Raw genomic sequence first — 14283 nt, forward strand, 5'->3', positions numbered from 1 at the left:
TCAATTCCACAGCTCTTTTTGTTTTTCATATTTTTTATACTTGCTATTAAATCATTTTCTGTGACTGGACTCAAAAACAAGGTGTGACTATTGGATGCTATCAACTTCTCAAAACCGCTCACTTTACCGATATTATTTTGTGTTGACAAAATTTTGAGAGCTGAATTTGCAAAATGGTTGTTAAAATTATTAGCCATTTCTACCGGATTTTCAGTATATATCTGATTACAATGCAGTGAACCCGTTTCTTCTTTAATTATCTGCCACATCATTTTGGTTTTGTTGTCTGATTGTGCAATTCTCTTCCTATAGTAATCTTTCTTGGCGTTTTCTAGTAGATTATTATAGTTGATCTTCAGTTCCTTGTAAATTTCTTTGTACTGATGATCAATGTGAGATATTGATTGATAGAAAACTAGTTTGTTTTTCATATGACTAATCTCCGGTGACATGAAAAATTTACTTTTAGTCAACTTCTTTTTCTTACATGATTTTGGAAAATAGAGATTGAAATAGAAGTTGAAAGTATTACTGAAGGATGAGAAAGAATGCTTCATTCAGGTTTTCTGCATTGTAAAGATTTGACCAATCCTCGGAAGCTAATTTTGTTCGAAATTTCAGGATTGATTCCGGATTATAGTATCGTTTCTGGAAGTGAGGTGAGTTTGATTCATTATATTGCAGAGCAAGAGCTGCCCAGAATGATCAGAAATACCGGTTTGTATGACTATTCCTTTTTTGAATCCATCAAAATTTGTAATAATATTATCTAAGCATGAACTAGAATGAAAAGTTACCCTTGTTGGTTCCGAAATAGTTAAGGTAGCATTGTAGCTGGCCAGCAGATGTCTGAAATCTCTGCAAGCCTTCGTTTTTTGACATAAAAGGTCCACTTTCAATTCACCTGCAATAAAATATACACAGTGTTCTTGAGATGTCCATTACATGTTGAAATTTAGATGAAAGAATGCCTATATCACTTAATGGTGATCTATATACACAGACTATGATAAATTTGGTGCCGCCTGCTATTTTGCAAGCTGCGTTGGAGCATTCAAAAGTAAAATCCTCTGAGAGAGCGTTAATTTCATCAATTAACCGTGTTAAAAGGTAAGACCTCGTTAGTCCTTAGCTCGCACAAGTTTCTCAACTTCTGAGAATTGTCGTTCGGATTAACGGAAAAACAGATTTTAAACAGAAAGGGACTTCCGGAGATCCTCTTCATCACATAAATTGCTGAACCTCCATGTTTGCCTTCCTCTCTGCAATGGCTCGATATTAGATTGAGATCATCAATAGTATAGTGTTTTAGTTTATCCCATGTTTGCCAGTGCTCTGTTATGCATAGAACAGAGCAAGTAAGATTTTCTATGACTTCTTGGAGCATATTCACACTGTTTCCTAGAGACTGTACGTTGTGGTGCATTAGGAAATTTTTCATATCATTTGGATCTTGTTCATTTGATTCTTTTCTAAAAAAGACTCTGCTTGGTAAATGTTATTTGTTCGAGTTTCCACAGTTTCAAGAAGATTTCTTCCTCTCCTAAAATCGAAGCGTTCAAAGCCAATATTCTTTGGCCAGAAATTTGGATCATATTATTCCTCTTTCAAGCCTGGTGCTGCCCCTATAATGAAGGATCGGTTATTCCTTCTTAAATTAAGTGTGTGAAGTTTTTTGACTTCCACTTCATTTCCAGAATCTCGATTTTTGGAAATATGTGTTTCAATATATTCCTTGATGTTTTCTTCCATTATGTTATCGGGAACTTTTGTAACAAATAACCATATTTTTTCTGTTTATCATTTACACCTTTAAAACTGATGTCCCCATCGCCTCTTCCATAATTGATCTTCCGGCGATTACTTTTCCTGATGACCTGTTGAAAACCTTCAGTGTCACATTCATTTCCTTCCTGAAGGTTAATTATATTGGACATGATACTCCTTTGGGCGTTTTCAAGATGAATAGTTTCGTGTGATCTGTTCTTGGTTCTCGTTTCACAATTAGTGCCACCCTGTATTATGCTAGGTTGGGTTTCAATGTTAGTGCTATCCTGTACCTTGTTGTTTACAATTTCTGAACTTTTTTCCAGGGTTTCTTTTTTATCTGCAAAAACAGGTTTTTTTGTGCTCCTGACTTGTTGAAAGACATGGTTATTTATTGATGAATGTCTTTCTTCTAAAAATGTTATTTTATGATTCAGTAGCTGTATTATTTTTTCTTTGTCGGCAATAATGATGTCTTTGTCGGTCAGAATTTGCCTGAGTAATTTGTTTTCTTCCCTCAAGTATTCTTCCTCGGAGAGATGTATGATGTCCCCAGTTTGTCTGTCAGGTACATGCTTGCATTCTGCTTTATTTTGATCGCTAGACTGCTCGAGACATTGATGAATTGTATCAGAAAGCCAAGATCCTATATCACGTTTGTTACTTTTCAAAACATGTGTGTGATCTTTATGCTGAGCATGTCAATACAGCTGATAATGGATACTCAATAATTGATATAGTCTCCTCAATATAATTGGCATTAACTGCCTCTAGCCATTGCACCTACAACTATGGCTATTGGCTCTTGGTTGAATTTAATAGGAGAAGAAAGGCATGGCTATTTTTTTAACATCAACTGGAAGATGGTCTGTGATAGAATGTTTTATTTTTTCATCAATTTCAGCCCACCATCCTCCATTATTGAAAATTTGTGTAGAAGTTGTACTGAAAGAGACACATCGTAGCAACAAAATACGTATAACCAAAAAATCAGTCAGTTTAACAAATAGTATTAAGCTTCTATTCTTGCAAACAAATAACTATGAGTTTGAAAACTAGGTTGTTTCTTTGATCATGACTAGGGCACTCGGTAAATGTGCCCAGTTACGTCTCAAAAACTAGTTCCTGTTTCTCAATAGAATATCAAAATACCTTCAAATTTGCTTTTTTAAAATGTAGTACCAGAATGCGTTCCTCGCCTCATTTTAATTATCAGGCCTACATATGGATCCATTGAAGTCACATATGTGAGAGATGGTCGCAATTCAGTAATTCAAATTTATTGTCTACCTGAAATGAATTATATACGATTTTCAAAATGAAAATTTATTTTTATAGCTACCACTTTTCAGTTATGAAACGTTTTTCTTAATTCTTCAAATGAGCAACAACCGAATGTTTGGGTACGGAATCAAATTCTATTCAAACTTAACTTTATTTTGAAATACACCCCTCTTTTGGACTACATTTTGTAATTGAATCTCATTTGTTGGATTATTCCTATCCTGTTATTTTCATAAAAGGTAAAACTGGAATCTCTGACATAAAATAAGAAGCACTTTTCTCAATCGCCAAAACTACAATATTTTTTCCAACGCGCGTTTCCCCAACCGAATTGAAATCTTCAGTAAATAAAGACTCATGCTCATGCACGGTGGCCCTTGTTTCGGTGGAAAACTAGAATCACTGGATTTAAACGACATGTATATGGGAATGATATGAAAAAATAAATATTTTCGCTAGCTTTCAGTTCGTTTCATTTGTAATCACATAGATGGTGTTCTAATATATAAAAAATAAAGACGATTATAGTAGTCAAGTTCAGTGGAATGTAGAAATTTCACAGTTTTGAAGAGAATCCAAGAATGTTGCATTTTTTATTTTCTACCACGGATTTTAGGTTCTTTTGATGTTTATTTCTGAAAGTGTGCAAAAAATTCATTTAGAAAAAATAGGGTCAATCTGAACAAAGTCAAATAATCAAATATAATTTGTATTCACCATTTCCAACTTTGTTTTCTATTATTCTCTTCATTTATTGCAACTAGTTTTTCTCTCAGCACGTATTATTTACCGTCGTCACCTTTACTAAAAAGAGTCCAACATATATATTTCAGAGTCGACAATTCATATTCAAATTTAAAAACCCGTAGTTATTGATTCATAAACGGTTACTGTCAAACAAAAGAGAGAACGTGGGATCGAAAAATACTCCGAGCCACCACGAACAAGGAAAATAATCGGACAGCATGCACACAGAACACCCTAGTTAGTGTTCTGTGGCATGGATCTACGGTCCCATCAGATCGGGCATTTCCTTCAGAGTAATAATAAGACATAGAGTTGCCATGCCTATACCAATACATGTATTTTGAAACGGGTATCTGACTATCCTTTTCTGTGGTCGAGGAGGAGTAGCGGGTAATGAAAGGTTATGGAGAGTTTGTTTACATTTGAAGTAAGTGGGACCATAAAACAGTGGCGGTTGGTTTAGTTGATAATCGGAGGGATATTATATATTTATAAAATAGATCATTTCAGGTGAAAATTTATTATGTTCATATAGTTCCTACAGGAAATCTGATTTATTATTAATGATTATGGAAATGAGGCCAGTTTTTCTACCACCTACTAGATTTTTATTTATGTATGGCTTTATGATAAAGTGCCTGATTTTCTGATTTGAAATTAAATTATTTCAAATGAACTAATTCATAACACTGATAAATGTTAATTTCAAAAGTGATGACGAAGAAACTTGTGATTAATTCTCAGATTTGATGAAGAAGCGGTACGGTTTGTAAGGTCCGATATAAAGAATTTTCGATTAGAAATCATGGATATTTATAATTACGATTGAGGTTTGATATTATTATATGATTTCATTCAAAATTTGTGGGCCGACATTATCTTCTTTTTCAATAATTAATGCTGACGAATTCTATAATTACGAAAAATCACTAATGTAAATGAAAAAATCTTTATTCAAAAATGAAAACTGTTTTTCATATGTGTGCCATGGGTCTTATTCATTCTGTGATCAACAGATTGAAATAAAGCTTTCTGCTCAATGTTCAGTTTGTATACTAAATAGTTATTCTTGTGCAACCGGTGTTAAATCTGTTATTGCTCACTTAACAACTAATTTACGCCACATAAAGAATATGATTTTAGTTTTGGTTTTTCTTTTTTTGCACGAGGCTCTCGAGTTGCATACAGACAATATTCAATAAGAAATGACGGTTGTCATTTTTTTAACCTCTTTTTGGTTGAGATATGTCAAATAATGAAATAATATAAACCTAGTTTCATAAACTTTATTTATAAGAGTAAGATCAAAAAAATGATCATTAAAAACATCAAAAATATTCTTTTTCATAATGTCGGTCCACAAAGACCTCTAGATACCAATTTTGAATGAAATCACAGAATAATATCAAACCTCCATCGTAATTATAAATATTAATGATTTCTAATCAAAAATTCTTTATATCGGACCTCACAAACCTCTTGTTTATCAAATCTGAGAATAAATCACAAATTTCTTCATCTGATTTTATGAAGCAAAGTTCATTACTTTTGAAATTAACATTTATGATTGTTATGAATTAGTTCATTTGAAATAATTTAATTTCAATCCAGTAAACCACGCGCTTTATTATGAAGCCATACATAGTGGTGTATGGCTTCATAATAGTAGTAGGTGGTAGAAAAACTGGCCCCATTTTCATAATCATTAATAATAAATAAGATTTCCTGTAGGAACTATTTGAACAGAATACATTTTCACCAGAAATGATTTATTTTATAAATATATAATATCCCTCCGATTATTAACTAAACCAACCGCCACTGTTTTATGGTCCAACTAACTTCCCGTAAACAAACAAAGTTATGCTGCCTTCAATGTAAGGATGGAAAAGGCCTCTCTATTGTCTTTTGTTACTCTGAGTTCGAATCCAAGATCAGATTTGAACAAGAAAATAAAGTTTAGAACAAGTCCTTACTGTTTGAGATATCTGAAATAATTGTAGCTATATTCTATAGAATATTCCATGCATTTCGTTCACTAATGGGATTGTAGAAGTTTTCAGTTTGGATATATTAAATACACAATGTTTCCATATTATGTTATTTGTCCTTCAGAAAACCTCAGTATTCTCTGTACAATGACATGTGAATATCTGCTAACTCATAAAGAGAGACGAACTTCGTATTTAATAATCGAATACGCTCATTTCATAGATGAAAGGATGAGATCTGGCAACGTCTATCATTCGGCAGCCTTTTGAGAACAGGTAAAATAACCTTCAAAGTTCATCAAGTATCTTGAGTTCTTGAGCTAAAGAGCATGCGCTCTAATGATATTGAAGCGAATCTAATTTGGCGCATCTTTTCCAACTTTCAATATTCAAACTTATGTTTAAGAGAGTAGTGTTTAACAGTGGGCTGTGAATTTTCTCAGTTTTGTCTGCTCGTTGTCAAGTGATTATAAACAAGATTTTTTTTGAAAAAAAGGAGCCGTGAAAAATCATGTAAAAACTTTATTATAATATTAATTAATAAGTGGAACGTTTTGAATAGTGTGTTATATAAATATAAGATCAAAAATGAATCTTCCCCAAGGAGTTATGTTTCCTACCGGATCTCTTTATGTTGGAGACCTTCATCCAGACGTAACAGAAGCGATGCTGTATGAGAAATTCACCACTGCAGGACAAGTTCTTTCCTTGAGAATCTGTCGCGATACCAGAACCAAACAATCTCTAGGTTACGGATATGTGAATTTTAGTCAAACTCAGGATGCAGAACGAGCTCTAGATACAATGAATTTTGACCTTCTCAAAGGCAAACCAATTCGCATAATGTGGTGTCAGAGAGATCCCGCTCTGAGGAAATCTGGTGTTGGAAATGTATTTATCAAGAATCTTGACAAAAATATAGACAACAAAGCAATGTATGACACTTTTTCTGCCTTCGGTAATATTCTGAGTTGTAAAGTGGCTCTTGATGATAATGGATACTCCAAAGGCTATGGATTTGTTCACTTTGAAGTTGAAGAGGCAGCCAACAAGGCTATTGAAAAAGTCAATGGAATGTTACTGAATGACAAGAAGGTTTATGTCGGCAAGTTCATTCCAAGAACTGAAAGAGAAAAAGAGTTAGGAGAGAGAGCAAAGCAATTTACAAATATTTACATTAAAAATTTCGGTCCAAATATGTCAGACGATAAATTTTATGAAATTTTTCATAAATTTGGAATCATTACCAGCAGTGTGGTAATGAGGAACATTGATGGATCTTCCAAGGGATTTGGTTTTGTTGCTTTTGCAGATGCCAAGTCAGCCGAAAAAGCTGTGCAAGAGTGGAACGGCAAAGAACTTGATGAAAATACTTTATATGTAGGACGTGCACAAAAGAAAACTGAACGCATAAATGAATTGAAAAAAAAATATGACCAATTGAGATTGGAGCGTTATAGTCGGTTCCAGGGAATAAATCTATACATCAAAAATTTAGATGACAGTTTTGATGATGAAAAACTGCGTAAAGAATTCACCACTTATGGGACTATAACTTCTGCCAAAGTAATGACCGAAAACGGCAGAAGTAAGGGGTTTGGTTTTGTTTGTTTTACATCACCAGAAGAAGCCACCAAGGCCGTTACAGAAATGAATGGAAGAATGGTTGGAAGTAAACCACTTTATGTGGCTCTAGCCCAAAGAAAAGAGGATCGAAGAGCCTTCTTAAATAGTCAGTATTTGCAGAGAGCGCAGGCCCTGAGGCAACAAAGCAGCATCACTTTTCCTACAACCACTCCACCTTTTCTCATACCAGCAGTAGCTCAGGGGCCAAGATTTTTCAACCATTTGAATCCATTGAACCATATTAGGCCTGCTGCTCGCTGGCCAGCCCCAAACACGATTCGACCTAATGGGACATACAGTTTGTCAATGCTCAATTCTCCGTATAGAGCAAACTCAAGATCATCCATCAATGTGCGTAATAACATGCATGCTCGACCCATCACCGGTCAGCAGACTCCTCCTTCTAGACCCAACAGCAAGTTCACCAGTGCCACCAACAATACCATGAGGCCGATAAACATCAGCATTGGAAATGGTGGTGATATTTCTATAAATGCAAACACCTTAGCTGGAGCAGCCCCCCAAGAGCAAAAACAAATAATTGGAGAAAAACTGTTCAGAGTTGTGGAGAAAATGTACCCGGATATTGCAGGAAAAATAACTGGAATGCTTTTGGAAATTGATAATACTGAACTTATTCATATGATTGAAAACAAGGACTCCCTCAGAGCTAAAGTTGAAGAAGCAATTGCTGTTCTTCAAGCCCATCAAGCAAACACCAAAAAGGGAATTGTAGTGCAAGATTAATTTTTACTTAGTTGTATTCATTGCATATGTTTTGATTTTATTAGTTACTACTTTCAAAAAGTTACAAAAACATTTTACAATATGTTCCAGAACTTTTTAGGCAAACCAATGTTTTAATGAAACATTGAAAATAAAAAAATGTATATGCTCTTTTGATTTGACCGTTATTTTTATTTTAGGTGTATATTCATGAATTTTATGGATTGTTTCAATAAATAAATTAAATCAAAAGTTTTTCAATTTGCTAGTGAAAAATTTACATTATGAAAAAACATCCATAGATGAAAGACATTACATAAACTCGAGATATAAATTCAAGAGTGAACTTTTTAACTCTTCCTCAAAGGAGAAAAGTTTTTGATAATGGAAGAGATATATATGGTATGAAATGTATATGTCTTAAAACGAGATTTTGATACAAGTGGCCCTCTTTCTGATGATGAAATATGTAAATAGATTTGACTCATCAAAAGACAATCACTACTTAAAAATAGTCAACCAATGCACAATAATAGTAAGTGCAATAGAATAATAGTAATGCTTATAGAAAATGCACCATTTAGTCTACTACAAATAACACAGATATATGCATTCACAAGAGCCTCACATCCACAATCCATAAGGTAGGTTACTATATTTCGTTTTCAAAAATAAAAATTGAATTATTTGAGGGTAGAAAAATCAGTTCATGATCTTTTTGGTGGTTCCAATCAAATATTTACCGAAGATATGAAAAATAAATATACTGGTACCTAACTTAGAAGCACTTGACAAATCAGTAATATGCAATCTGTTGGTATCGTGATAAAAGATCAAGTGAAGCCAATGAATATTGATAACAGGAAAATTATTTTATCTGTTTTTCTTTTACCATCCAATGGTAACTGTAATGAGCTAAATTGCAATCTAATAGCATTAGAGACACAAGTATGTTGTACATTGGTGGAAAACTGTAAGATGGCTACAAAAGAAGGCGGCCAAACTCATCATTGGTGATGCGTATGCTTTCCAATGAATTGATTTCTAAAGTAGAGAAGAGATTTTGGAAAGAACCTGAAGATTTTATCATGTCTACGAGATCATTCAACTTCAGAAAATAATTATGGAATAGTCAGAAAAATATTGATTTTTCAATAGAGAAACCAGATTCACATATTTATTGTGATGGACATGATTAGGGTTTTTTTTTAAAAGGGTTAACTAAAAGTGTAATTAAAGAGGTACCAGAGTCAGACCTACTCCAAAGTCACTATTTGTCAGTTTCATCAAAATTATTTGATGAAATCAAGTACAATCTAAGGGGGTGAGAGTATTAGATACTCTAAGTTTATGCAGACTATACACTGTTATGTTTGTCACTTATAGAGAAAAGTCATGTATTGAAAATTATTGGAATATATTTGTATTTTATTCATTGTCCTAGGACTAGTCTGTAGTACATGTAAAACACCATTTTGAAACATTTCCAACATGTATGGACGACTTTCATCTACTAATTTTTTTAAAACGATCAAAATTGATGTCATTAAATTCTTTCCTTTCCTAGATATTTTCTTTGAACTACCAAGACAGTCCTAATTCTTTCAAATTTCATTGCCTTATCCTTCTTTTTTTCAAGTATTCGAATGGATTAAAAAACAATGATATTAACTACTAGTTTGTATAAACAAAAATATAATATCTGAAAGGAAACATACCATACTGAAGGTTTCATTTTCTGTATTCATAGAGAACATTTTTGATTGAATAATAATAGTATTTTCACTATATTACAGAATAGATACAACTATTATCAAAAATAATAACGATGAGATTGGAACCTTTGGTGTGAAAGTTGAATAACTATTTCTATTGTTGTTTGGTTGGGTTTGTGTATCACTTGCGAGGATTATGAAAAAGCAACTGCTTCTTGTTGAGTTGGGCCTCACCAAAACTTGAAAATTATTTTTTATGGAACTGACCAGTATTTATGAGCTCTACAAATAACAATGTTCAGTTCCTTTGTTAGTTCACTGCACAAAGTTTTCACATGATGACCAGTATAACTTAACGTGAATTTCCCAGTACATAATCTCAGAAAGTATATAGAAATTTTTCGTTCGAGTTTCCTGCTCTATTATATTGAACTTTTTACTCATTTGGAATAAAAATAATAAAAAGACTTCCCCTTCACTAAATTAACGTCACTCCACATTCACATTAAACCGTTGGAATGAAAAAATAAGATTATGTCCAATGTTGCCAACTCAATTAAGTTGTTTTTGCGCGAGATTGATATTGAATATGCACAAAATCCGGTAGGTAGGTACACAGAACATGAAAGAATAAGAGGAGATTTAGTCAATCTCTTTGAACAATTCGTTCGATTAAAAATTTGATACTGAAAAGTAATGAGTCGGAGATACTCTGATACAAGCTGAGACAAAGCGGCATAGCGTAAAATATGAAAAAAATTCGTAAAAGACAGTAAGCACATTAAATGTTCGAAGACATTGAAAATACGCAGACTTTGCATTGTTTTTCATTTTCTGCTTTTTCACTTCTCATTGTCGATTTTGGATCAAGTGAAATAAAGCTATCGAGCTAAGATCAACTTGTGACCTTTGACTGATGCACATAACATACACAACAGAAGAGGTGGTTTTTGTCAATCCATTTTGATTATTTGCAAAAAAAGTGTGCAAATTCAGTTATTGTTAACACACACTTTGCGGTAACATTACTCTGCAGGAGCAAAATGAAAGGATGCAAAAGGCACAGAAAATACGCAAAAACTAAAAAACGCAAGAAATACGCGAAAATAATGAAAATGCACGAAAATAATGAAAATGCGCGAAAATAATGAAAATGCGCATATTTCGCGCATTTTTCGCCTCATTAGTAACACTAGTTATGTCTTCAAAAAGTTTATATCTGACGAAGAGTAGGGGTTATGTGCTGTCATAATTTCAAGCTTCTGGATGGGTGGATGAGTTATAGAGAATTTTGGCAACATTTCCATTCGATTTTCCTTCTCCTTTCTTATTCGCTCCTCTGAAAATGTTTTTTGGCAATGGGTCACTATATAAAGGGGGGTTGCGAAATGTCATCATTTTCGAATGACATTTGTGGCTGTATATGACGGTCACTACAAAGTGATTGGTCGAATTCATTGTCCAATGATTCTGAATTCATTGGTGTGAAAAATAAAAAATATGAGCAATAAGTAATAGATGTTAGCCTTGGTCCTGGTTGAAGTTTTCTATAGTATTTATACAGAAGTATAAACCTTGCTTTCCACTGAGCCCTCACAACAAACAAAATGCTCCTTTAGTCGTTTCACATAACGGCCACGATCTTTTTTGGTTATAACGAAAACGTCACTCATGACGTCATTACTTTCGCTCAAGGCAAGCTCAAACAATCCATCTCCATCATTCAACCTCATAAATTGATCAATGGAATAATTACTAACTCATAATGAAGTAAATTCAAGAGTAGCATATATTTAGAGTGTAATTTAGGTTTGCAATTAGACATGGCACTTTCCAAATCTACAGTGTAATGTGTGACACAATTGTATCATAGAAATGATACAAAATCAGAAGATTTTAATACTATCTTCCACATTTCATTTATTTGAAAGTTCAGAATTTCAGAAAATGAACATTTGAAAAAATATATTTTTTAATATCTCTATTAATTATTTTAAGGATATTCAAAACTTTCTTTACACGAGAGAAATGCATTAAAGCACATAAAACATTATTTTACAATTTGGTTCTTCCAAACTATGGGAAAAAATTGTGATCAAAAAAAGTACTTTTTACATTATGTTTTTATAAAAAGGCACTATTAAACTTCTTTCATCAGTAGAAATCCCACCCAGTATCAAAAAGTAATACTTAAATAGTAAATTTTTAGACAATCTTACCAGAAAATGTCTAAATATAGTACTTAAAAAAGTGTATGAGACAAGGATCATTTTTATAGAATCAAAGGAAGTGTATACTTTTGTTCCGACATGAACAAAAAAAATTATATTCAGTAGAGAAATATTGATACACGTATATATAATCTACCTACTCATTTTATTCAACAAAAGTGAAAATCAAAAATACTTTATTCAAAATTGTATGTACATATCATTCCATATATCATTTGTCTAACACCATTGTATATAGACTAATAATAATAATAATATTTATTTTCCAAAAGACATAGTACAATATGTATAGGAATAGTCGGGACAACAAAAGGTAAAAAAGTAAAAAGTAAAAAGATTGATAAGCTAGACAGTAACAGGCTTATCACCAACTGCATATTAAAATATTCATCCAATGAATAAAAACATTTTTCAATTAAAAATGTTTTCAGTATCTTGTTGAATTTCCTACATTCATTGACATTTTTTATATCGTGGGGTAGTCTGTTATAGATTCTCAGCCCCATATGATCAGGTGAGTTATAAGTGATTTTATATTTGCAAAATGGAATGTGAAAATGATTTTTTGACGAGTGTTAACGTCATGCAGGTTTGCATTTCTGTTGAATTTAGTTTTATTTTCATGAACATAATTACAAAGTTCATATATGTAGAGTGAAAATAATGTCAATATGTTACATTTAACAAACAGTCCTCTAGCAGAGTTCGTGGAGGAAACGCCGGCCACAATTCTTACAACTCTTTTTTGCATGATAAAAACGTCATTTATTGAAGTGGAGTTGGCATACAAACAAATTCCATACCTGATTCGAGATGCTACTTGGGAGTGATATAAGAATAGTAGTTGAGGCTTCTCCAGGACCTGCTTGAGACTTCTGAACATATAGCATAAAGAATTCAATCTTTTATTCAAATAAGTGCAGTGACTTTTCCAGTTCATATTTTCATCGACAACTAGTCCGAGAAATTTTACTTCGTTTATGTTACATATTAGTGTGTCACTAACGCAAACATTTAATGAAAGACAATTTTTTTGCCAATTATGAAATTTGACGATTTGGGCTTTCGTTGCATTCAGATATAAAGAATTTAGGCTACACCACTCGTTTATAGAACTGAGAACTTGTTCGCATTTCTGTTGTGCTGCAATTTCATCCTTGTCCGATATTATCACAGAAGTATCATCAGCGTACATGGTAGCAGAGATCCCTGTAAGGTATTCCTCAAGATCATTGGTATACAATAAAAATAAACTTGGCCCCAATATAGACCCTTGTGGAACTCCCATGTTAACTACTTTAGTTTCAGAATTAACGAATGTGTTTGCTCCGGAAATACGTTCCGAAATTTGTACATACTGAGTACGTTCAGTTAAGAAGGAAGAAATCCAATTAAAAGCAGAGCCTCTGATTCCATAGTTGTACAACTTCGATAATAAAAGCTGATGATTAACACAGTCGAATGCCTTGCTGAGATCACAAAAGACCCCAGCAGGGCATTCTCCTGATTCCAAATATTCAATAACTTGGTTAAAGAACGAAATTGCATTCGTTGAATGATTAATTCTAAACCCATGCTGGTTTTCACTTAAAATATTAAAACCATCCAAAAATTTCAACAACCGTTCAAGGAAAGAATATTCAAAGATATTTGAGAAGGTTGACGTTATTGTTATGGGACGATAGTTATCTAATTTCGCTAGTTGAACCCTTTTTATGAATTGGGATGATTTTCCCTGTTTTAAGGGAGTTAGGAAATGTTCCCTTTAAAAATGACAAGTTCACTAAAAAAGTCAAAAGTTTGATGATATTGCTCAAACATTTCTTTAGAAGGAAGAGCGGAATATCGTCATTTCCTGCAGAATGTTTGTTTTTGAGTTTACTCATTAAGAGTGCTTCTAGTTCTATCTCAGCAAAAGGATTGAGGTATATTGTGAAGTTATTGAATTGAATTTTAGGAAGATCTGTGGTTTCTACTTGAGCTTGATCAATTTTGTTAATGACTTCTGCTGGAGCATTTATGAAATAATTGTTCAGCAAAGTTGATACTTCACTAGCACTTTCATACACAATACCATCTTCAACGATTTCTATATGATGGTTTGGAGCGACTTTACGTTTACTCAATTCCGAGATGACCTTCCAGGCAGTTTTGTTTACATTAACTGAATTACTAATTATGTTTTGATAGTACATT

General features: G+C 33.0%; 2 protein-coding genes across 2 annotated transcripts in view; both read left to right on the plus strand.

The window, feature by feature from the left end:
• The first annotated feature begins 2223 nt into the window (after positions 1–2223).
• LOC111507166 (glutathione hydrolase 7) overlaps positions 2224–14283 on the plus strand; it is a 51328-nt gene continuing 39268 nt past the window's right edge. The window contains exon 1 of the mRNA XM_074173018.1: positions 2224–2335. Within this exon, the coding sequence (XP_074029119.1) occupies positions 2236–2335 (100 nt within the window). The 5' untranslated portion in view covers positions 2224–2235. The remainder of the gene's footprint in view (positions 2336–14283) is intronic.
• On the plus strand, positions 6118–8318 carry LOC111507167 (polyadenylate-binding protein 1). The gene has a single exon (XM_023162435.2). The coding sequence runs from the start codon at positions 6378–6380 to the stop codon at positions 8160–8162; it is 1785 nt and encodes a 594-aa protein (XP_023018203.1). The 5' UTR covers positions 6118–6377; the 3' UTR covers positions 8163–8318.

Source organism: Leptinotarsa decemlineata, unplaced genomic scaffold (genome assembly GCF_025532065.1).
Source record: "Leptinotarsa decemlineata unplaced genomic scaffold, Ldec_3_MD MMD2_tig00000199_RagTag_RagTag, whole genome shotgun sequence".
Classification (NCBI taxonomy): domain Eukaryota; kingdom Metazoa; phylum Arthropoda; class Insecta; order Coleoptera; family Chrysomelidae; genus Leptinotarsa; species Leptinotarsa decemlineata.

Coding starts and splice junctions, on each gene's coding strand:
- LOC111507167 (XM_023162435.2), top strand. CDS start 6,378: ATGAATCTTCCCCAAGGAGTTATGTTTCCTACCGGATCTCTTTATGTT.